The sequence below is a fragment of the Desmodus rotundus genome, chromosome 6, assembly GCF_022682495.2.
Source record: "Desmodus rotundus isolate HL8 chromosome 6, HLdesRot8A.1, whole genome shotgun sequence".
In the NCBI taxonomy this organism is placed as follows: Eukaryota; Metazoa; Chordata; class Mammalia; order Chiroptera; family Phyllostomidae; genus Desmodus; species Desmodus rotundus.
This window is the reverse complement of record NC_071392.1, coordinates 90619740-90642692: the sequence shown is the minus strand read 5'-3', so window position 1 is coordinate 90642692 and position 22953 is coordinate 90619740. Positions and strand designations below refer to the sequence as shown.

Here is a 22953-nt window from a genome sequence, read left to right as displayed (position 1 = left end):
CTGCTGTCCACAGTGGCTGCACCGGTCTGCATTCACCCACCCGTCCCCTCCCCTCCTCCCCCAGCCCCTCCCCCGGCCCCTGCAGTGCACGAGGGCTCCCCTTTCTCTGCATCCTCGCCGACACTCGTCGGTTGATTTATTGATAATGGCGGCCATCTGACCGGTGTGAGCTGGTATCTCACTGTGGCTTTAACTTCATCTCTGATGGTTTGTGATGCTGAGCACCTTTTCCTGTGTCCGTGGGCCAAGTGTGGTAGACAGCGTACTCTCGGTCACTGTGTGGAGGGGGTGGGTCTTCCCTATGTGCTCCCACTGCCTGTCGCTCCTCCCCCAGGTTCTTGCTCTCCAGGGTCTTCCTGGGGAGAACATCCTGAGACTCTTCCTTGCTAACTAACAGGCCGTAGGCCCCAGGGTTGTGAAATCGGAGCTATGCCAAGCAGGTTTAGACTTGAACTCTTAGTTTGTTAGCTTCTGTGAGGGAAGGAGTGTTTCCTTCCGCCAGTTCCTTTAGTTGGGGTGCAGTTCCAGTCTGCTTCTGGATTGTCCGTGAGGTGTTCTCTCTCCAGCTGACTTGCAGGATGGGGAGTGGTGTGGGAAAAGGGCACCCATGGGCCGGGGTTGATCATTCGGGGTGCTCTACTTAAACGACACCTGCTGGAGCTTCTCTCTCAGCTCCGCTCTTTCAGTAGCTGCATTTGACCTTGAAGAGCTTCAGAGAAAAGTTCATGTGCTTGTTGACAGATCTTCCCCTTCTTTCACATGCGTGCCGGTGGTGAAGCCGAGATAAACAGACGAGAGTGCAGAGAGTGGGGCTGAGCTCGCAGGGGGCCTTTCTGAAGTGCTCATTTGGCTTAACATAAGCGCTGTTCCATCGTACCCATTAAATTCACTCGTTCCTCCATGGTGTATAGCATGGGTTTCTCTGGCTTTGTTTTGGGTAGAAATGGGGGTGTGCAAGAAGGGGAAGAGCAGCGCCCCCTGGGGTTGCGGCTTCGTGGAGAAGGCCCATAGCGGATGCACCCACAGCTGCCTCCCTGCCTACCCCGTCTCTCCACATGCACCCGTAGGTGGTTGACGTGGACTTCCACAGGACGGGGCCTCACCACTTACCACAGACTCTGTCCCTTGCCCGTGGGTCACACACATCAAACCATGTGGCTTGGCTTTTCATTTCAACAAGAGTTTCTTTTACAGCTTGTGAACTGCCCTTCTTTCTATTGCCCAGGAGTCAGCCCCTTCGCTGCCACAGTCGCCTGTGAAGGAGTCGCCCTCCCGCGCCTTCCACAAGTACTGCACCAATGTCTCTTCCCTGGACGTGCACTGCCTCCCGCAGCTCCAGGAGGCCGCCTCCCCCCCAGCATCGCCTCCCATCACCTTCCCACCTGCGTTTGAAGCAGCCAAAGTCGAGGCAAAGCCAGATGAGCTTAAGGTCACAGTCAAGTTAAAGCCTCGGCTGAGAACTGTGCACGGTGGGTTGGAAGACTGCAGGCCGATCACCAAGAGGTGGAGAGGGATGAGGTGGAAGAAGTGGAGCGTTCACATCATGGTCCCCAAGGGCTCGTTCCAGCCACCTTGTGAGGATGAAATAGACGACTTCCTGAAGAAACTGGGCACTTCCCTTAAACCAGACCCGGTGCCCAAAGACTACCGGAAGTGCTGCTTTTGTCACGAAGAGGGCGATGGCCTGACAGACGGGCCGGCGAGGCTGCTCAACCTGGACCTGGACCTGTGGGTCCACTTGAACTGTGCCCTGTGGTCCACGGAGGTCTACGAAACCCAGGCCGGCGCCTTAATCAACGTGGAGCTGGCCCTGAGGAGGGGCCTGCACGTGAAGTGCATTTTCTGTCACAAAATGGGTGCCACCAGCGGGTGCCACAGACTGCGGTGCACCAACATTTACCACTTTACCTGCGCCATGAAAGCACAGTGCATGTTCTTCAAGGATAAAACTATGCTCTGTCCCATGCACAAACCCAAGGGAGCTCACGAGCAGGAGCTAAACCACTTCGCGGTCTTCCGGAGGGTCTTCGTGCAGCGGGACGAGGTGCGGCAGGTCGCCAGCATCGTGCAGCGGGGCGAGCGCGACCACACCTTCCGCGTCGGCAGCCTCATCTTCCACACCATCGGCCAGCTGCTCCCGCAGCAGATGCAGGCGTTCCACTCCCCCAAAGCGCTCTTCCCCGTGGGCTACGAGGCCAGCCGGCTGTACTGGAGCACGCGCTACGCCAACCGCCGCTGCCGCTACCTCTGCTCCATCGAGGAGAGGGACGGGCGCCCCGTGTTCGTCATCAGGGTTGTGGAGCAGGGCCACGAAGACCTCGTGCTGAGCGACTCCTCCCCCAAAGGTGAGAGCGCCCGCTCGGTGCCCTGTGTCACCCTGCTGTCAGGCTGTGAGCATCAGTGGCTTTTCTCCCGCTTGTCCCCTGCGTTTCAGCGACAGATGGGGGTTTTCATTTCCAAATGCAGATCTGAACTTCCTGTGATTGTAACTTGCCCTTTGCCATACAGTTTCCAGAACAGGTGCTCGACTTTCTCTAACTCCAAGTACGTAGTCAAACACAGAGTGGATAAAGTAGAAAAATTTGTCGGTAAAGGTTGCCTGCCATTTACAATGGGAACCCTCTTCTTAATGTCAAACGGAGGGGGCACTCCACCTGTCAGGCAGATTCTGTAGATTGTCTTACTTCAGGGGCATCAGATGTTACATTTAGAGCTAGAAAGTAGACACTTAGTTTTGACCTTGAGGGTTAAGGCTGGGTGTCACTGTCACTTTGGTGTAGAAAGTACTTGGTGCCCTGGCGGGTGGCTCAGTTGCTTAGAGTGTCTTCCCAAAACACCACGGTTGTGGGTTCAGTCCCTGGTCGGGGCCCAGACAGGAATCAACCGACGAGTGCACACATCAGTGAGGTAAAAAGTCAGCATGTCTCCTCTGTCTCTCCCTCTTCTCCCCCCTTCCTTTTCTCTCAGATCAGTAAATTTTTAAAGATGTCCTGGGAAACAGCCTTTTTTAAAGGTTGTTAGTTTTTCTAAAACGTATGGAAATGCTCTGAAAATGACTCCAATAAAAATACGGATTTCGTGACTTAATTTATATCTGAGATGAAAGTAACTCTCCAAGAGATACCAGTAATTAGACATTTTAAAATCCAGCATGTTATATGGCTGGTATGAAAACAAATTGACTACTGATATAAATTTCAGTTATTTTAAATACTTCTTTTCACTTTTCCTGCTTAAAATCCTTAACATATCTCAGTCTCTTCTTCCAGACGCCAGGGCCTCTCTGACAACCTCTGCTGGCTGGCGGCATCCGGGCCTTGTCTGGCTTGGGGGCTGGGGCAGCTCCGAGGGTCGGTCGCCTTCTTGCTCTGGTCTCAGGCTGCATCCTGCTCGCCTCTCTGTTCAGCTAGTTTGTCTTACAGACTTTTTTTTTGGTCCTTATGTAGGTGTTTGGGATAAAATTTTGGAGCCTGTGGCCTGTGTGAGGAAAAAATCTGAAATGCTCCAGCTTTTCCCAGCGTACTTGAAAGGAGAGGACCTGTTTGGCCTGACAGTCTCAGCGGTGGCTCGGATTGCGGAATCAGTGAGTGAGGAGCAAGGCGGGCCCACCCCAGGGTGTCCGCTCTGTGGCGGGCTGCGGCCCGCGCGGCCGGCGGACTCACGCCAGGCTCATGTGCAGCGTCATTACTCACTGGGGCAGCTCAGCAAGGGTCCACACGGTCACATGGCCCACGCGGTGCAGGGCTCCCCTCCCCTTCAGAACACGTGTGTGCCCGTCCCTGACCGGGGTGTCTGTGGCCACCCTCAGGCTGTAGGAGAATGCAGGTCTCCCCTTGGTGATCTTTTAGGGGCACAAGAATGCTTGCCAATAAGTCTACCCTCAGTTTTGGAAAACTGCGTGGTTTTAAGCATTTTTCTTCCGATGATAAAAGCTCACTGATGGGCTTTCTTAGGAGAAGCAAAGAACCCCCGAGCCACTGAGTAACAGGCCCCGTAGCTTCCCTGGGCAGAGAGCCCGGCCTGCATGGTGTGTCAGCTGTACCTGTCGAGAGACATGTTCACAGGAAGCGGAGTCGAGGAGAGCCCCGTGCCATGTAAACGATTGTACAAGTCAGCCCTGTGCCCCGAGGGCGCCGAGGGGGGTCACGTCACCAGGTCCTCCGATGGAGGAGGGGGAGGCACGATCACTCGAGTAACCCGTGTGACTGGTTTTAACTAAACCTGTGTTTTAAATTCCAAAGACCTCAGTGTTGCCATGAACCTGGGCGAAAGAGCTACGCGCGGACCCGTCCACTCCCCGCTGTTTGGGGAGGGGGGCGTTTCAGGTCCTGCCACCCCACAGGCCCTCACACTGGGTGTCACGAAGTTCTGCTTCGGCACTGACTTGGGGTGCTCATACTCCAGCAGCGCAGAGTGCAGGCTTCGGGTGTTAGCTGAAGTTGCGTTTTGGAACGCGCCGGTGTATCCTGTCCGTACGAGTGGGCCTGGACTGAGTGTGTGCGTCTGCTCTGCTTCCTTCCAGCTCCCTGGGGTTGAGGCCTGTGAGAACTACACCTTCCGGTATGGCCGGAACCCCCTCATGGAGCTTCCTCTGGCCGTCAACCCCACAGGCTGTGCCCGGTCCGAACCCAAAATGAGTGCCCATGTCAAGAGGTTTGTGTTAAGGTATTTTGTTTTAACTTCACATAGTACAGCCCAGGGTTTCTAGGCGTATTAGTGGTTTTTGTGCTTGATCTGTCTGCCGCTTACAAACCCTGCTGTCTCTGGCTGCGTCTGCCCGAGCACACCCGAGACCGCGCCGTGTGGCTCTGCTAGGCAGCTTTCCATGTGTGCTCGCCACCGTGAGTGGCATCCGCCTAGCTCTGGGCGTGACTCAGAGGTGTCTTCACTTCTCCTTCCTTTCTTCCTGTTGGCACGCCCTTGTCTGCAGGCCGCACACCCTGAACAGCACCAGCACCTCCAAGTCCTTCCAGAGCACCGTCACCGGGGAGCTGAACGCGCCGTACAGCAAGCAGTTCGTCCACTCCAAGTCGTCACAGTACCGGAAGATGAAGACCGAGTGGAAGTCCAACGTGTACCTGGCCCGCTCTCGGATCCAGGTGGGGAAGACGCTCTTCTCAGGAGGGCGGCCCCGGTGTGTGCGAAGGGCTGCTCATGGCGCTGGGGCTGGGGTCACGTTCCCACCATCCCATTCATCTGTGATGCGAGCAAGTGTACATGCGAGTGGGGAGCTCGCTGGGCTCGTACCCCCGTGCCTGTGCTCAGGTGCTTGTGGAGAGGACCGTCCAAAAAAATTCTTTCAAAAGGAGCTCCCATTTTGGAGGTTATGTTCTGGAAGCTTTTCCCCTGGTAGGTCCTTACGGGATCTGGCACAGGCGCAGCTGTCTGCAGGCCAGAATGGAGACATGTGCCTGTGTAGCCTGCACTCACCAAGCAGCAGGCCCAGCCACCAGAGGCCCCGTCAGCACCTCCCCTGCGAGCTCCCAGCTGGGACTTGCTCTCAGGTTGCCACGCAGGCTGCGCCACCCTGTTCAACCCCCCGCCCTGTCTGCAGCGCCGAGGACCTGCCGGTCTCTCCCCTCCGGCCCCCTCAGAAGCCACTGTGACCCCTTCGAACCCAAGTCTCACAACATTCCTTTGTCCACCCTCATTCAGGTTCTTGTTCCTTCACTGGAATATTTCCCTCCTCTCTGGAGGATTTTACAATCTTTTTTAAGATTTTATTCAGTTTTTAGAGAGAGAGGAAGGGAGGAAGGAAGAAGGGAAAAGAAACATCAATGTGCAAGGGAAGCATCGATTGGTTGCCTCTCACAGGCCCCCACCAGAGACTGAGTCCACAGCCCAGGCCTGTGCCCTGACTGGGAATCGAACTGGCAGCCCCTTGGTTCACAGGCCAGTGCTCAGCCCACTGAGCCACACCAGCCAGGGTCTTTTCTTTATTCTTGACATTTGGGCATTTAACAGCAATGCACCTGCGTCACGGTCTCATTAGTTTACTGGTCTTCTCACTTGAGCTCTTTCAGTGGAGCAGCACGTCCTTCAGTCTGAGCACCATTCTTGAATTTGTTCTTCTGTGAGTCTCTCTCCCTGTCCCATAGGACAGGCGCATACTAGGCCCCTCACATCTGGGACCTCAGCCCAGCCCCTAGACCAGCAGCACCAGCTTCCCCGGGTCCCCGTTGAGACCTGCAGGTTTGGGGCCGCTGAGCCAGAGGCCTGGGCTTCCCTGCGGTCAGAGGACCCCTGGCATCAGCAGCCCTCTCACCCCTTCCCTTCTGCTCTCCTTGTTCTCGGTCTGAGACTTCTACTTCCCGCTAATCTCTCTTTTTTTCTTTTTAAAGTAGCTCAGCGTGTGCTGGGCCTCTGCTCCTGGTAGCAGTGCTGACGTCCTGCCACATTGGTCCCCTTCCATTTCACCCGTCTCCGGTTGCGCAGCGCTCTTCCCCGTTCCTGCTCGTGCGCGTTGCTGGGCCGCCTCACCGCCACCATGGTGGCGTCGTAACTACCCGTGTCCAGTCTGTTGTCTTAACCTGAGAGCGTTTTTCCTTGTTCTTCCTCCATCCTCTCTCCCTCCCTGGTGGTCACGTGCTGCTACCTGCACCACACTTCCTCCTCCGTGGGAAGGTGGATTCGTGTCATCTCTATTTCCCTGCATCTTTTTTCCCTAATACTTGGTCTGCAGCCTGACCACGGCCGCCCTCCCACATTCTCCTCCACAGCTCTGACGCTGGGTGCGGGTGCCGCGCGGGAACTGACGGGGCGGTTCCACCGTGGATGAGCGTCCCCTTTGTGTACAGCTTCTCCTGAAACCGCCCAGTGGCCACCGTGTCTCGTGCGGACCCCATGGGTCACCTCCCAGGAGTTCTCATTTCTGTAAACACCCAGGCACTTCTCGTAGCGGTCGCCGGGCTGCTTTTCTGAGAAGGCTGCAGTTGCAACGGGATTGTTTCCCCGTCCATAGCAAATGTTACGGTCTTTTTATTTTGTTGCCAGCGGCCAAGTGCAGGCTGGTGCTGCAAGTTCAGTTACAAATGGGTGACCTTCCGTGTTTGTCTTAGGGGTTTGCTGTCCGGTGAACCGTGTATTCATAGCCTTTGTCTGTCGGTCCGTCGGTGAGGCCTCACGGTTAGATGGTTAGATGTTTGCCCTGCGGCGCAGCCTTTGCTGACCCGGAGGTGTGGCATCTGTTCACGTGCGGAAAGTGTTACTTTCAACAGTCACAGTTCCCTGCGGCTCCTAGTGGCGGCTGAGACGGCGGTTTGCACGTGTTGTCTCTTAGGTTGTTTCCCTTCAGAAACCACGTTTCTGTGTGGGAGACGACTCGACGTTGTTGCCAGGAAGACTGCCAGGTGCTGGAGCGCCGTGCAGCCCAGCCACTCTGACCCCCACACAGTGCCGTTCCTGCCCCAGTTTGTTTGCCTCTGGGTCCTGTCTGCGCTTGAACACACAAACTGCATCCTTGGTTCTTCTGGAAAATGATTTATTTCACACTAACACAGGCCGGCCCGCTGCCCCCCCCTCCCGTGAGCTCCCAGGCAGTGCCCAAGGAGGAACATGCCAGGGGAGTCCCCGTGTGTCACAGAAGTCCCTAACGTCTCTGCTGCCGTCGGGTCAGTTGTGGTGGGGAATGCAGAACTCAGACTGGGACAAGACAGTTCAAGTCGTCCTGGGAATCGCCCAGAGTTTTTCAGGGTGATGTTTTTCCAGAGTCTGTGCTGCTAATGGCCGTGGGCGGTGCACGCAGGAAATGCATCAGCGTGTTTGTTGATTCAGATTCCTGGACGTTTTGTTAGCAGGCTCAGAACTTGATGTCAGGGGTATAAATTGACTTTCCCAAGAACCATTTTTCTTTCCAACGTCCCTGGTCGTTAAATTAGCTGTTCCTGTTTTACTCTCTCACCCCAGCTTTCGGGGACTCATCACCAAACCTGAACTCTGTTAATGCTCTTACTAATAATCCCTCACAGTGAGCCCTCAGACTACTTGATTACTTTTATGGTCGTGCCAAGTCCCTGTGGGAATCGTGGTGGGACAGGGTCAGCACCCGCGGCCACTGGCCTGTTTAGTCAGTGGGGTCTTGCATGGCCGCACGTGGGGGATGAGAGCAGAGCGCCTGGTGCAGAGTGGGGGTGGCTGGTCGGCAGCGCTGGAACCGAGTGTGTGAAGGGCGCGGACAAAGCAGGGGCGGAGAGCGGTGCGGGTGCCAGTCCTCGGGCAGCACAGGCAGAAAGAGCTTGCTGAGTTGGGGTGGCACCTGCTGCATGGCTGTTGATGGGACTTTCGTGTGACAGACAGTCCAGGCTCCCTGTCCGCAGATCGGGGCGCTTTTGTGATACACGCATGCTCTCCCCACAGGGGCTGGGCCTGTACGCCGCCAGGGACATCGAGAAGCACACCATGGTCATCGAGTACATCGGGACCATCATCCGAAACGAAGTAGCCAACAGGAAGGAGAAACTTTATGAGTCTCAGGTACGGGCCGCAGCAGCCGAGAGGGTTCAGGTTCGAACGAATGCCGTGTCTGGAGATTGTGCTGCCTCCTTTTCCCGTGAGCCATCTCTCCCCAGTCAGTGTTGTGGGCGCAGGGGCGTGTGGGGGGTGAGCCTGGCTTGGCCGACAGCCGGCTGGCTCGTGGATCGCGGTTGGTGGTGTGTATGTGTTCCCGTCCACGCACCGAGCGAGGCCCCTGTGAGTGTGGCCGGGTCTGTCCCCGTTTGCCTGCGGCGGGGCGGAGCTCTGAGTGGCCTCTCTTTCAGAACCGGGGCGTGTACATGTTCCGAATGGACAACGACCACGTGATCGACGCCACGCTCACGGGAGGGCCTGCCAGGTGAGGCAGGGCCGTCTGCTCGGGGCGAGCGTGGTCAGGGCGGGCCCTGGCGCTGCGGGCCGGTGTCAGGGATGGATGATTCAGGGCAAAGTCTAGACAACTGTACTTAGAGGTGTGTGTGCTTGCGCTTGTTCTGTGGGCAAATCGAAGTGTGAGGAGCGAACAGCTTACCCCAGGAGCTGCAGGTTTTCAGAGCTTCCCGTTGATTTACCATTTTCTGAAACGGCGGATTACAGGTACATCAATCATTCGTGTGCCCCTAACTGTGTGGCCGAAGTGGTGACGTTCGAGAGAGGACACAAGATCATCATCAGCTCCAGCCGGAGGATCCAGAAAGGAGAAGAGGTGAGGGTGTGGTGGGAGCACGGATGCTGGGCATGGTTCCCCTCACACAGGCGCACCGTCCGCGCCTGGTTTCCCGGGTCCTGGGTGCCAGGGACAGCCCCCACGTGGTGGGCCACATTCTGCCGCCGTGTGTCGTTCCTTCTCACGGCGGTGTGGAGTGCTTCCTGCCCCTCCCCACGCCCCTCCTGTGTTTCCGCGTCCCTCACAGGGTGTCCTTTCCTGCGTCTCAGGCCCCTGCTTTCCCCTCCCCCCCACTCACAGTGTGGCAGGGTCCTTTCCTTTAAAGACCAAGGCTGGCCTCGAACAGGTGACCAAAGCTTGTCCCGCCACCATTGCCTGCTGAGCCCTCAGGACCCTGTGGCTGGTGCAGGGTCCCCGCGGGGTGGCAGTGCCTGGGCTGCCTCTGCTCCCGGCCGCGCGTGCTGGCTCACACAGGAGTGCACGCCTCCTGGCTGTTCACACCCACAGGTGTTTGAACAGTTCCACTCCTTCGTTATTTCCCTTTTTCTTCAAAATGCTAATGCTGACCTTGACGTTTGTTTCTCTGGTCTCACAGATGACAGTTAAGGTTGTCATTAGTCCCATTGCTTCGTTTGCATTCCCCAACTCTGTCTAACAACGTGGGCGGCGCCCATCGTGGCGGCCCCTCGCTCCGGAGCTGGTGTGGGCTGCGCGTGTCTGCAGGAAGCCTCCCTCCCGCCTGGGGCCCAGGGTTTGAGTGCCTCCCTTTGTTGGGGCCCCTGGCCCACGGCGAGCAGAGCTGCGGGGCTCTGCCTGTGGTTTTTGGTCATCTTTTTGGAATCTCCTTTTTTAAATCACGAATTGACCCCAGGCCCATTTTGCACATCTTGAAGTAATTCGATGGGTAACTGAGAGAACGTGTGTGAGAAGCCCCGCGGGGGCCGTGAGACTGTGAGTTCCCACTGGAGTCGGGCACCCAGGGCTGTCCCGTGGGAATCCTCAGGCACCTCCCCCGCTCCCCCCGCCAAGCCACCCGACAGCAGGGCTGGTCTGAGGTGTTAAGTGATTCTGTGCGTCCTGCACAAAGACACTGGTGAGATAATTCTTTCACATGAGGAACAGTGGAGGGGAAAGATGGTGGGGGGCCCAACTTAAGTGCCCCGTCACCTGTGGAGGAGGAGGAAGCCTGAGGGGGCGTGGGGACCCACCCACGGGGTTCCCCTGCAGGGGCAGCGTGGTAAGAGGTGAAAACACACCTCCAGCCAGTGCCCTTCCTCGTATCTGGTTTGTTCTGAAACACCGCCCCCCCACCCCCACCCCGATTTCCTCTGTCCTTCCGGGACCCCAGGTCAACTCAGCCAGACTTGTTCCTTTACTTGTTCGCGAGGTTCCCGGCACCCCCACCCAGACCCCGCAGAACTCGGCAAAGCGGGGCTCCCTTTGCTTCTGTGCGGCTACCTGGTCATGAGCCCCGGGCGGGTGGTTCCCCCCGCCCGCGGCCCCTCTCACCCTGTGTCTTTGCCGTGGGCAGCTGTGCTATGACTATAAGTTTGACTTTGAAGACGACCAGCACAAGATCCCGTGCCACTGCGGAGCGGTGAACTGCCGGAAGTGGATGAACTGAGTGCTTCCTTGCTGTCTCGGCAGGCGGCTTGTCCCTAGGAAGAAGCGACTCAACACACCGTTTGGATTGGGCAGCAGAAAGATTTTTTTTTCTGTTTTATGACTTTGAAAACTAGCTTCTGGGAGTTCCTCGGTCCTTCAGGCAGAGCGGCCCCAGAACACTGACTCGAGCCGCCGGCCTGGCGCGGCTGAGGGCGACCGGAAGTACAGAGCGGTCCAGCACTTTTTCTTTCTTCTTCTTTCTTTCTGTGGGTGGGTTTTGTTTTGTTTTGTCGTTTAGTCTCACTAAGGAGAAACTTTTACTGGGGCAAAGAGCCGATGGCTGCCCTGCCCCGGGGCAGGGGCCTTCCTATGAATGTAAGACTGAAATCACCAGCGAAAGGGAGACGTCCAAAGTGCTGGCCACGGCCTTACCAGAGACAGGGGCAGGCCCTCTAAGGTGACGTTTTTTTAATGCAGTAGACACCACTGAACAAGGAATGTACTGAAATGACTTCCTTAGGGATAGAGCTAAGGGGTAATAACTTGCACTAAAACACATTTAAATACTTGATTCCATGAGTCAGTTTATTGTAGTTTTTGATTTCTGTAAAATAAGAGACACTTTTTGTATTTATTATTGAATAAGTGAATGAAGCTATTTTTAAATAAAAGTTAGAAGAAAGCCAAGCTGCTGCTGTTACCTGCAGAACTAACAAAACCTGTTACTTTGTACAAATATGTAAATATTTTGAGGAAAAAAAATACAGTATAAAAATAGTTATTGACCAAACGCTACCAGGCTCTGCAGCAGCTCGGTGCTTATAAAATGTCCATAGGGATGTTCCAATATAATTTTGTGTTACTAAGTACGCCATTGTAATTATGTAATAACCAAAATTTCAACCTGGAGTGTTCGGGGTTTTTTGGAAACTACGGTCAATTACTACTTAATGTTTTCTACACCTTCCTTCTGATAGAACGGCCGTGACGACCACTTTTGTAGCTGTTTTGGTAATTCGACCTGATTTTTTCCTATTATATTGTGGCATCCCTGCTCCTTCAGTCAGGTTTTCTGTGCTTACACTTTGTGATAACTGTGAATAACTGCTTCAAAAGACACCCAAATGGGGGCTGAGTTTTTTTCAGCAAAAGTAGCTTTGATTAGAACTTTGTTTCAAGCCACAAAGAATCATGTAAACATACTAGGATCGTGTAGCAGGAACGCAGATCTAACTCTCTAGCCTTCTCTTTAACACAAACATTGGGAGAGGAGATTAAAAAAACGGGCAGACGTGACCACACTGGCCGCTGCAGGGCTCCAGCAGGAGGGGCTTTGGAAGATGTGATTTTAAAGTGTGTTTGTATGAACTGTTTGTTTACATTTCTTTAGTAAAAAACACACTGTTTTGTGTTTGCTTGTAGAAACTTAATCAGCATTTTGAACCAGGTTAGCTTTTTATTTTGTACTTAAACTTCTGGTACTGACACTTCACAGACTGAGTATACAATGAAGTTTTCTGTGCACAACTCACGTGGGCTGTAAGCTGTGGGCACACTCAGTGACGCAGTTCTGAACTTGTAATGTATATGGCATGGTGTATTTTTATCTCACAGAATAAATCAACTGTATATATTTTTCTCTTGATAAATAGCTGTATGAAATTTGTTTCTTGGATATTTTTCTCCTCTTGTACAATATTCTGACATCCTACCAGTATTTGTCCTACCGGGTTTTTGTTTTGTTTTCTGTTCTGTAAAATAGTATCTAATGTTGGCAAAAATTGAATTTTTTGAAGTATACAGAGTGTTATGGGTTTTGGAATTTGTGGACACAGATTTAGAAGATCACCATTTACAAATAAAATATTTTACATCTATGACAGCCGCCTGCGTCTCTGTTAACCCCTCCCCTGTTCCGGTGTGAGCTCCGAACGGGACGCTGCCCGAGAGCCGCCGGCTCAGCTCGCGTCGCCCCCGGAGGAGCCCAGACGCGAGTGCGTAACGTGGACGCCCTCGCCCTTGCAGCTGAATGGAGGGAACTTCGGTTTCTAATTGAGAAGTATTTGTTACGCTTTGTTCCCTTGTTTGAAGTCTGTTTTTATTTCATTGTTAAATTGTTCTCCTAGATTTGTTGCGTGTGTTAGACTTTATCTGGTCTGTCATACTGACAGTATTGAATATATTTAACTTAGGGAGTTAACTGAGAATTTCCCCCTCAAGATTTATTTTTTTACCTCAGAGATGTTCATCACAGTTCATGAAGAAAGCTGAGGCCTTTTATGTGTTTATTTTTGACGTAAATGAGAACTCCATTTTACTTTTAATTTTTTTTTATTTTTCAGTTACAGTTGACGAATACAACGTTACATTAGTTTCGGGTGTACAAGGCATTGGTGGTCCCTGTAGGTCTAGTACCGGTCTGACCCCACACAGTCACTGCGGTGGCGGTGGCTGCTGCTTGTGCTGCGCGGTACATCCCCTCGACTGTTGTCATGACTGGCAGTCTGTGCTTTTTCATCCGTTTCCCTCTTCACCCCCGCCCCCAACCCCGGTACATTCGGCAGCCATCCGCTTATTCTTCGTATCTATGGGTTGGTTTTTGTTCGTTCGATTAGTTTGTTTCTTAGATTGCACACGTGAGTGGCATTATGTGGTATTTGTCTTTCTCTGTCCGACTTACTTCAGTTTGCACACTTTCAAGGTCCATCCACGCTGCCACAGATGGTAAGATTCCCGTCTTGCGGCCGAGTCGTATCCCGTTGTGTGTGCGCACGCCGCCTCCGTCCACCTGGCCGCTGCCGGGCACCCGGGCTACTTCTGTGTCAGTGGCGGTTGTAAATAGTAAATAACAGAGCAGTGGAGATGGGGAGGGATGCTCGCATCTTTTTGAATTAGTGTTTTGAATTTTTTACGATATATACCCAGAAGAGGAGTCGCTGGGTCATAAGGCGGCTTTTTGCCTCTTTGAGGGCCCTCCACCCTGCTTTCCAGTGGCTGCAGCTGTCTGCAGTCTCCACGGCCACTGGGCGATTTCTGGTGACGGCCACGCCGACAGCTGTGCGGGGGTGTCTCATGATGTTAATTTATTTGCATCTCCGTTAATTCGTGATGCTGAGCATCTTTTCATGTCTGCTGGCCATCGGTGTGTTCTCTCGCGAGAAGTGTCCAGTTCCTTTGCCTATTTTTAAGAGAGATTGTTTTTGGGGTGTTGAGTTGTATTGAGTTGTAATAGATTTAGTCTAAAAAAATTTTGGTGAAATCTTTAGGGTTCTCTATAGTAAGTCATCCGCACATGTTGACAGGTTCACTTCTTTCCAGTTCGGGCGCCTGCGTGGCGTGTCGAATGAAATGGTGAAAGTGGACACCCTTGTCGTCTTCCTGATCACACAGGGAAGGCTTTCCCGGCCTCTCACTTGGGTGTGTCAGCTGTGGGTCTGTCCTACCTGGCCTTTGTTACATTGAGTCTTATGTCCCCTCTATTCCCTCTTTTAGGAGAGTTTTTATTGTAAACGAATGCTGGGTTTTGTCAAATGCTTTTTCTGCATCTATTAATTACATGATTTTTATGCTTCATTCTGTTTACATTGTGAGTCACATTAATTGCAGATATTGAACCAACTTTGCCCCCTCGGAGTAAATCCCATGTGATCTGGGGCTGGTTGCTGCCCGTGCTGGGCTTGGAGATGCTTAGCAGGGGCTTGAGGCTGGCTGCTGCCCATCCCGGGTTCGCGGACCTCTGAGAGATTTCAGAAAAGTGGACAGTGTGGGCTGAGGCTGGCTGCTTGTGTGGAAGTTGCTGGAAGGGGTTCTGGCAGAGCCATGAATTGGGTGGGGCAGGTCTCTGGGAATCAGTGGGGGGTGGGTTGAGCGGCATTAGCCTGGTTGATGGCGACTCGGACTGGGTGCCCACCTGTGTCTGGCTGGTGGCGCAGGGGCCGGGGGAGCTCCATAAAGGAACAGTGGCACTGGCCAGCACTTGCGTCCTTGAGAGAGTTGCCCTCACTGTTAGCCCTGCAGCCCTCGCCCTGAAGTTACTCCACTGGTTTCCTCCCCGTGTGTCCCCGTGACTTTGGGGGCTGCTGTCCCAGAGAGCGCCCAGAGCGAGTGGGTCTGTCTGTGAACCGGTGCCGCCCCCCTTGAGACCTCGCCTACGTCTCTAGCAGCCACGCTGTCTTTCTGGGACAAGACTCTGCTGGTCCTCACAACCAAGTGCTGCCGGGGACTTTTCTTGGCACTGGAACTGGGGCTGGAGTGCACTGGTGTGGGGCTGGGACTCCTCACTCGTCGGGGTGGGGGACCTCCAAAGCCGAAATAATCCGCCCAGTTTTTTTCCAGTGCACATGGGGGCCTGGACCGGCCAGTTCTGCACCTCAGCCCCTCCTACCAGTGTCGAAGTGGCCTCTTTGTTATGCCCTTAGTCGCAGGGCTTCTGTTCAGCTGGACACAGACAAAGCGAGGCCATTTTTAGGGCAGAAATCTAATGTGGTGAGCCGGAGGCCAGAGAGGCTTCCCTGAGGGGACACGGAAGCGAAGCCCCGAGGAATGAAGAGACAGCAGCAAGGCCTCCCCAGTGCATGCAGGGTCCTGAGGTGTGCAAGGTGCGGGGACCGAGAGGCAGGCCCGGCAGGACCAGCGTCCATAGATGGGATCAGACAGAAATGAGAGAGCCAGGGCGCAGGGATTCAGAAGATCTGACGACAATAGGAAGTGACGAGGCACCGTGACCGTGACCTACAGGAGGTGACCTGTGCTGCTCTGCAGAGCAGGGTGGGCTGCGAGGAACGCTGAGTGGGCGCTGCGCCGACCCTCGGGGGGCGGTGGGGCACCAGAGCAGCCGGGCTGTGCGCCGGAGAGGCGCGGCCAAGTCTTCCGAAGGACAGCCACCTCGCCTCTGCCCCTCTTGCCGGCCTGACCTGGTTTTTAGTTTGGAAAATTATGTGATTTCAACCTGAAAAACACCTCCTGAAAGGTCACCTTCTCCAGGAAAGCCCAGCTCAGCAGGCGTCCCTGGCTTCTGTGACGTGAGGGCATTCGGCCTTAGATACCAACACCCAAAAACAAACCCGTGTTCCGCCCTCGAGGGCCCCCAAGCAATGCCGACGCCGTCCGAAGGCCAGCTGTCTCCTTCAGTCTCCAGTCACAGGTCCTCTGCACCAAGGGCGTCACCTCCTCGCTTTGTCGTTGAAGGGCCTCGTGAGAGGGCCCCCCGCACCCCAGTGGGGGCATGAGGCTGGCGGCTGCCCCGGTGGTCGGTTCTTTTCGGCCCCTCACGCTGAATGACGTGCTCTGTTGATTTTACTATTTGTGTGAAGAACCGCGATTCCCTTTTTGTGAGGCACTGATGCCTCGTGAGCACAGCCATTTGCTGGGGGGAGGGGGGGACGGCGGCGCTGGGGTTTCGCTCTGCCGTGGAGGCACCAGCCCTTCCCCGCAGATTGCTAACATCACACGAAGAACCCACCACCGGCTCCTACCAGAGCTGCAGGGGTCCCTCCCACGCACCCCAGGAACCAGGTGCTTATCAAGCAACAAAGCAAGATGGTCCCCGTCACGGCTGGGGAGCCTGGTGTCGCGCCTGTTTGCACAGACACTCTCCAGACCAGGAGGGTCACCGGGAGTTAAGCCCCACGCCGCTTGCTGGTCAGGCACACCCCTCATCCGTGGTTCCAGAAGGTTTCTTACAGCTTTCCTAATCTCCTACCGGGGAGGAAGGTGGAGCAGCTGCACTGGAGCGCTCCCAGAGGCGGCTGCACACGCAGGACTGCCCCTTCTCCACTCCCAGGGCCTGTTCTTCATCCACGCTGATGCTGCGGAGGTCCCCAGGTCCAAGCCACCTGCTCTGGAGCAGACGCCTCCCTTTTCTCCACTGCAGGCCACGCCCCTCCGCCCCCCAGGGCAGGCTGGTCTGGTTTGAGTTCTCTCTGCCTGCAGCCTTCTGGGGCCCCAGAAGTTCTTTCCACCCTGTTCTGTTCCAACCACAGGAAGGTAGGAAGTGCGTCACTTCTCTGCTTCGGAAACGCAAGTCCATGCAAGCTCACCCTCCCACCCTGAAGTCACACACACTGTCCCTCCTGCTCCCTCCCAGCCCACGTCATCCCCACAGTTCCCATGTCCGCTCTCGCCAGGTGTCCATCCTCCACCCTCTTGCCTGCTAACCTCACCCAGTATGTATGGGGACAACTCTCCAAAGGTCTCCCTTCTCCAAACCCAAGTACAGCGGGAGCCTGCTCGTTCTCACTGGCCGACTGCTCCTGTTACCGTAAAAGCTGCATTTCAACGACTCGGTCTTTACTTTCTTCCGCAAAGCTGCTCCGCTAATACTTCCTGACTCTTGTCGGCAGCAGCTCTGCCTACCCAGGTGCCCACCCAGAAGACCCAGCCCAGTCTGCGCATCCTGCCTCACCCCCTTCCCGCCCAGAGAGGTGAGGGCCCCAGAGAAGTGCCTTCTCTTCCCTAATGCCCTGAGCAGGGAGGACAGTTTTTGAAATAAGTTAATACGTTATTTTTGACACTAAATGAATACTTGTGTAAAACTATTAGATAATGTTTTGTAATTAAAATATCTATATCTATCCTCAAAAGCAAATAAGCAGGGAAGAAACAGAAAAGAAAAGGCCCCATGAGCTGTCCAGGTAGTTAACAATGTCTTCTCACACATAATGCTGTGGCGAGTTACTGTATTTTGCTGTGTATAATGCACTTTTTTCCCCAAGTTTTTTAGGGAAAAATAAGGACGTGTATTTACATATGGGCATAATAATTCTGTGTATAATGCGCACAAAACCGTGGGCGTGCACTATACACGGCAAAACACGGGTGTGTGGCCTTAAGTGCATTGCAGCAATTTACTGGTCTGAAAAAAAGCTCTTTCGAGGATAATTTTAGGTTCACAGAGAAGTTGCGAAGGTAATGCAGACAGTGCTCGCGTCCCCCGACTGTGTCCCCTTGTGGAACTAAGGAGGAAGAGATGTTCGCATCGGCACATGACCATTATTACGTAAACCACAGATGCTGCTCTGATCACACCAGTTCTTCCAATCTCCTGCTTTCCTGCTCCAGGACCTGATCCCGGACGCCACACGAGTTGCCTCGGTCTCGTCTGGTGAGTGACAGGGACTCAGGTTTGTCTCCTCCTTCGTTTTTGTGACCTTCACAGTTTCACTCATTATTCAAGTTTTCCTCTAACGCTTTCCAAGCACACTGAACGTGTTTGTAACAGCTCTTTCACGTGTCGGCATCTGCTGGTTCCCTTTCACTTCTGCGCCTGTTCAGTTAGTTACTGAGCCACCGCCTGGAAGCAGGCGCGTTTTCCTGCCTCTTCCGTCCCGACTTCTTTCCCGCTGAGTGCCGGCTAGTGCTGTTCTCCTCTGAAGAGCGTTGGACTTTATTCCGGCAGCAGTTACATTGATTACTGGGGAACCAGTTTCCCCCTTTTTGAAGCTTCTCCCCACGACATTTTTAGGATGCGTCCAACAGAGCCCCGCCCCTGAGCTAAGGCCCCCCCGGGGAGAACACGCTGGTGCTCCGCCCTGGTATTCAGGGCCCTCTCGTGGCTGCTGGGAGCTAAAGGCACGCCAGGCCCATGTGGTCTCTGCGGGCGGTGGTCTTTGCTGGGTGCTCGTTCTTGGCCAGGCCCGTGGAGCCACACTTCACCTGTGTGTGCAGACCGACACCCAGCCACACGCCAGCGGAGCCTGCTCTGTGCGGTTCTGGAGCCTCTGTCTCCTACACGCTGGCCCCCGAACACTCTGCTGTCTTCATCCAATAGGACCAGCAGCCTCTCTGGGCTGCCCCTCCCTGCACTGCAGCCTGCTGACCGCCCCGCTGGCAGAGCCCAGGCTCGCCTGTGCCCCCAGGCCCTGGGCTGACTTGTCCGCAGAGTGGCTGTGTGTATTGTCCCCGCTTTGCTAGTTGTTTGCCCCCCGGAGGACAAGTCTAGATCCCGTTACTCCCTCTTGGCCAGAAGCAGAACTTCCCTCATTTCTTTTTAATTTAAATTTTTTTCTTTTTGTCAAATTTCCTTTAAAGGTACTATTAACCATGTTTCTTTGCCCCATGTTCCTTTCTGTTCTTCACTTGTAAAATTTTTTCTTTCTAATTCTCGACATCTGTCACATTTTAGTTTTCAAGCTCCACTTTATCTTGTCACTTCCTGCTACTGAACGCCTTTTCCCGGGTTTTGGACAAGTTGGCTGCATCCGGATGAGTTTTGGGAGCAGGCCTTTCTGGGGCACGCACTCATTCTTCCCCTGCATGTCACCTCCACCCTCCCCTAGCGGATCCATGTGTGCAAACCGGCTCACGTACGAGGGCTGTAGTGGGGGCCTGGTGGGGCACAATGTGCCTCTGCATAGGGAGGCTGGGGGGACTTATTAGTCAGTCGCGCTGCCTGCAATCTAGACCGGCAGGAGAAGCCTCACATCTGTCCCAGAGGTGGAGAACTCTGGGTAAATGGAGGGAAAACAGGACCCTAGTGCAGAGGAGTGAATAAATGGGCCAGGTCACATACCAAGGAAAACCCAGTAGTACATCCGCACCTCGAGGCTCAGGTATTGTCGAGAGGTGCCCGGCAAAGGGAAGCCATGCAGCTGAGACCACTCGCTCCTGCTTTTGGAACTTGCCCAGGTGGAGTAGAAGGGAGGGCACAAACCTGAGTGGCCTCGACCGGGACACGTTTTCCTAAGATGGTGGTGGTGATGATGATGATTGATGGACTAGCCAATTGTTAATGACTGAATGTCTTTTATGCTCACGAGCGACCAGAGCAGGGGGGCCGGTTGCCAGTGCAGCCCAGCATGCGATCAGAGGGTGGAAACTTTCAGTTGCCTCTCCTGGTTCAGTGGTGGGGGGTGGGGTGGTCCAGTCCCCAGCGGCTGTGATGTCTGTCCTGTCTGTGCAACAAGGCTTCCGTGACAAAGGAGGGGGCTGCACGCGTGGAGGTGCTGGGAGGGTGGGGGCTCCTGGTCGTCCTGCACACGGCGGCCGGTGCATCTCTCCGGGAGTTGCGGGCAGCTGCTGGTGTTTATTCACAACCAACCTGGGAGCCAGCTGCTTTCCCGAGTTCTGGAACTGCGCTGGCAAATTAATCAAACGTGAGGACCGGGGTGTGGGAACCTCTTGGACCCGGTGGGTCCGAGGCACAGGGGACCACCTGGACTTACGACTGGCATCTTATGGGGTGGGGGTGGGAGTCCGGTGGGACTGGGCCCCGAGCCCGTGGGATCTGGCTCTGTCTCCAGGTCCACAGTGTTGGAATGGAGTGTAGGACCCCCAGCTGGTGTGGGGACAAGCCACATGCTGGGTGACCAGAAGTGTCGAAATGCTCTAAGTAGGAAAGAGTAGCTTTTTTTTCATACTCGCAGTAATGTGTATGGGGTTTCACATCCACCCTCTTTCATTGCTCACTTGCTCGGTTTTCCCAAACCCAGAGGAGCGGCGGATTCAGACGGCTGCACTGGAGCCCCTCTTCCAAAGTGTGTGTGTCCAGCACAACGGCCACTGCCCGCTGCCCACTGCCCGCTCTGCCGCCCTCTTCCACCAGGCAAGTTTCGCTCCCCCGCTGCGGACCACCCTGTGCTTCTGGACCTGCAGACGGGGACGGGGACCCGGAGGGAGCCCTGGAGGTAAGTCGGAGGAACTGGAACGCTCTGCCCTTGCACGCCGCTTGAGTTGGAAAACCCTCCCGGGTTTCGTAGCTGTTCTCGGCGTGACCCGCCATGTTTCCAGTTAGGTTGCTGAATTGGGGTTCTCTTCCTCTGGGTCCACCAGCTGCTCTGCCGTCACTTTCTCCTGCTTCTGCCACTCGAGGGTCAGTAACTCCCAGCCCACGGCACTCTGTTAGTTCCCCCAGCCCACTTTGTTCTAGGGTTGTGGGGTTCCTCGTCACCTACCAGCAGTTACTTTGCATGGCACCCCCGGGTCTCAGGCTGGCTGCCCACCGTGCACGCCTGCCGATTGGGGGACATGTACGACGGTGATCGGTGCTGGAACAGCCTTCTCGGCCATCTCCTCCGAATCCAGGTCACTTTTTCTTTCTTTTGCCATTTGAATGGGTGTGAAGTGGTAGCTGATCATGATTTGAATTTGCATTTTCCTGATGACGTGACGTTGAATACCTTTCCACATGCTGAGCCATTTACATGTTTGCGGAAGTGGCAAGAAGTTTGTTCATTTTAAAAATTGGATTGTCTCTTTTTAATTGAATTTATTAAGGGTGACATTGGTCCATAACGTCATATGAGTTTCAGGTGTACAATTCTGTAATTTCTCCACCCCAAGTCCTGTCTCCTTCCCTCACCATTCCCTACACCCCGTCCCTCTGGTGTGTTTGAAGGGGTTTGTCATTTCACTGAATTTTAAGGGTGGTTTATGCCCTCTGGATACCAGAGTCTGTGGCTTCCCTTCTCATTTTCTCAGTGGTTTCTTGAGCAGATTATAATTTCGATGAAGTCCAATTCATTCATCCTGTTTGCCTAGTCCTTTTCATGCGTTAAGAAGGCTTTGCCTGCTTGATAAGCACCCGGATGCTTGTTCAATCCCTGTCCCCGGCGCGTATGGGAGGCAGCCAGCCAGTGCCTTTCTCTCACATCGATGTTGCTCGTTCTCCCTTCCCCTCTCTCTAAAGGCAACGGGGTCAGGTGAAGATTTTTTAAGTACGATTCAGTTTTACATTGACCCGTTGTTTTGTGGTCCTGATAAACTCCCTTCCTAGATATCCAACAGTGTTTATTGAAACTCCCTATGACTTTCTAAACACGTGATTTCAGTTCTCAAATAGTCTTCCTTCTTCCTGCGCGACGTCCGGTGCTCCCTTCCTCGCTCTCCTGCCTGCTGCGTGACGAGCACAGGCACCACGCCTCGTCCCGAACCCAGCCTCCCTGGTCGTTCTGAGACTTGTCGTTACTCACAGACACCTGTGTCGGGTGGAGGACTTCCCCTTCCCGTCCTAGTTGGCGGAGTTTTTAGTGCAGGTGGGTGGTGAATTTTGTCAAAGGTTCTTTCCTACAAGATCAGAAGCCGTTTCTCCTGTATTGGACCCCACAGCGCATCTATCGCTTCCGTGACGTTCATCCTGGCGCACCCGTGTCTCACCGCACAGCGTGCCTTTGTGTGCGCGGGTTTCATTTGCTCATGTCTCGTTAAGGGAATGTTGCTTCTACATTCGTGAAGGGTTTTGCTTTCTGGCATACTGCTTTAAAATTGTTGTAATACCAAAATTTCTGAGCAGTTTTCCAGAAGAAGCTGTGTACTATTGGTACAGATTCCCCCCCAGTGTCTGATAGAATTCATCAGTGAAACCATCTGTGCCGAGTTTTCTACGTGGGAAGGTTTTTAAACTGCAAGTTTCGGTTGTCTGTTTCGTCAGAGAAGTTGGGTGATTTGTTTTTTTCAAGGAATTTGTCCATTTCACTTTGTGTATTGCCATAAAGCTGGTCATCCTGATCTCCTATCCTTTCGTGAAGTGTTGGAGCACGCCCCCCCCCCCCCCCCCGACCCCTGCCCCAACGGAGCTGGGTTCCCACTGACAGACCGCCACCAACACACCCCCGCCCTCCCAAGCCCGCAGCGTGCACCGGACTCTACTTCTGGTTCGGTACGTACTGCGGTTTCGGACTCGCGTCCTCTGCACTCTGACCGCTCACCTGTCTCCCTTCACCTCTACAACCCCTGACTTGCTCCTGTCTCCAGGATTTTGCCTCGTTCAGCTGGCCTCGGACAGGGAGCAGGTGTTCAGACAGGCTCTTTTCACTGAGACACGCGTGTTCGGGGCCCCCCGTGTCTGCGTGCGCCGTGCTCAGTTATTTTGAGCACTGAATGATACGCCGCCGTCTGGGTGGTCCACAGTCTACCCTTCCACTCACTGAAGGACATCCCAGTGTTGGCAATAAAGCTGCTACAGATGAGCATTTTGGGTGGGCACTGGGCTTTCAGCTTCTTTGGGGAAATTACCCAGAAGCTTGACTGTTGGGTCGTGTGGTGAGACTGTATGTTTTGTAGACTGTACGTGGAGTTTCCTAAGAAATTCTGCCAAACTCCTCCACCGTGGCTGTGCCGCCTGGCACTCCCACCAGCGATGGGTGAGAATTCCTGTTGCTTCTCACCTGTTATCTGTAGACTCTCTAGGGAGGCTGCCATTCTCTTCACTGACGTTGGTAGTTTGAGTTTTGGGTTTTTTTTTAAATAGAGGTTTTATCAGTTTTTATATTTTTAAT

At 54.2% G+C, this 22953-nt stretch overlaps 1 protein-coding gene across 13 annotated transcripts in view; it reads left to right on the top strand.

The window, feature by feature from the left end:
* The window catches only part of KMT2C (lysine methyltransferase 2C), a 208016-nt gene extending 195398 nt beyond the window's left edge, over positions 1–12618 (top strand). For 12 of the 13 annotated variants that reach the window (XM_053925983.2, XM_053925995.2, XM_053925984.2 and 9 more), the window contains 8 exons: positions 1226–2345; positions 3447–3583; positions 4523–4665; positions 4931–5099; positions 8356–8472; positions 8757–8830; positions 9067–9175; positions 10668–12618. In XM_053925983.2, coding sequence (XP_053781958.1) covers positions 1226–2345; positions 3447–3583; positions 4523–4665; positions 4931–5099; positions 8356–8472; positions 8757–8830; positions 9067–9175; positions 10668–10760 — 1962 coding nt within the window. In that variant the 3' untranslated portion in view covers positions 10761–12618. The remainder of the gene's footprint in view (positions 1–1225; positions 2346–3446; positions 3584–4522; positions 4666–4930; positions 5100–8355; positions 8473–8756; positions 8831–9066; positions 9176–10667) is intronic. The other variant, XM_053925988.2, reaches the window with a different exon arrangement.
* Positions 12619–22953: the final 10335 nt, after the last annotated feature.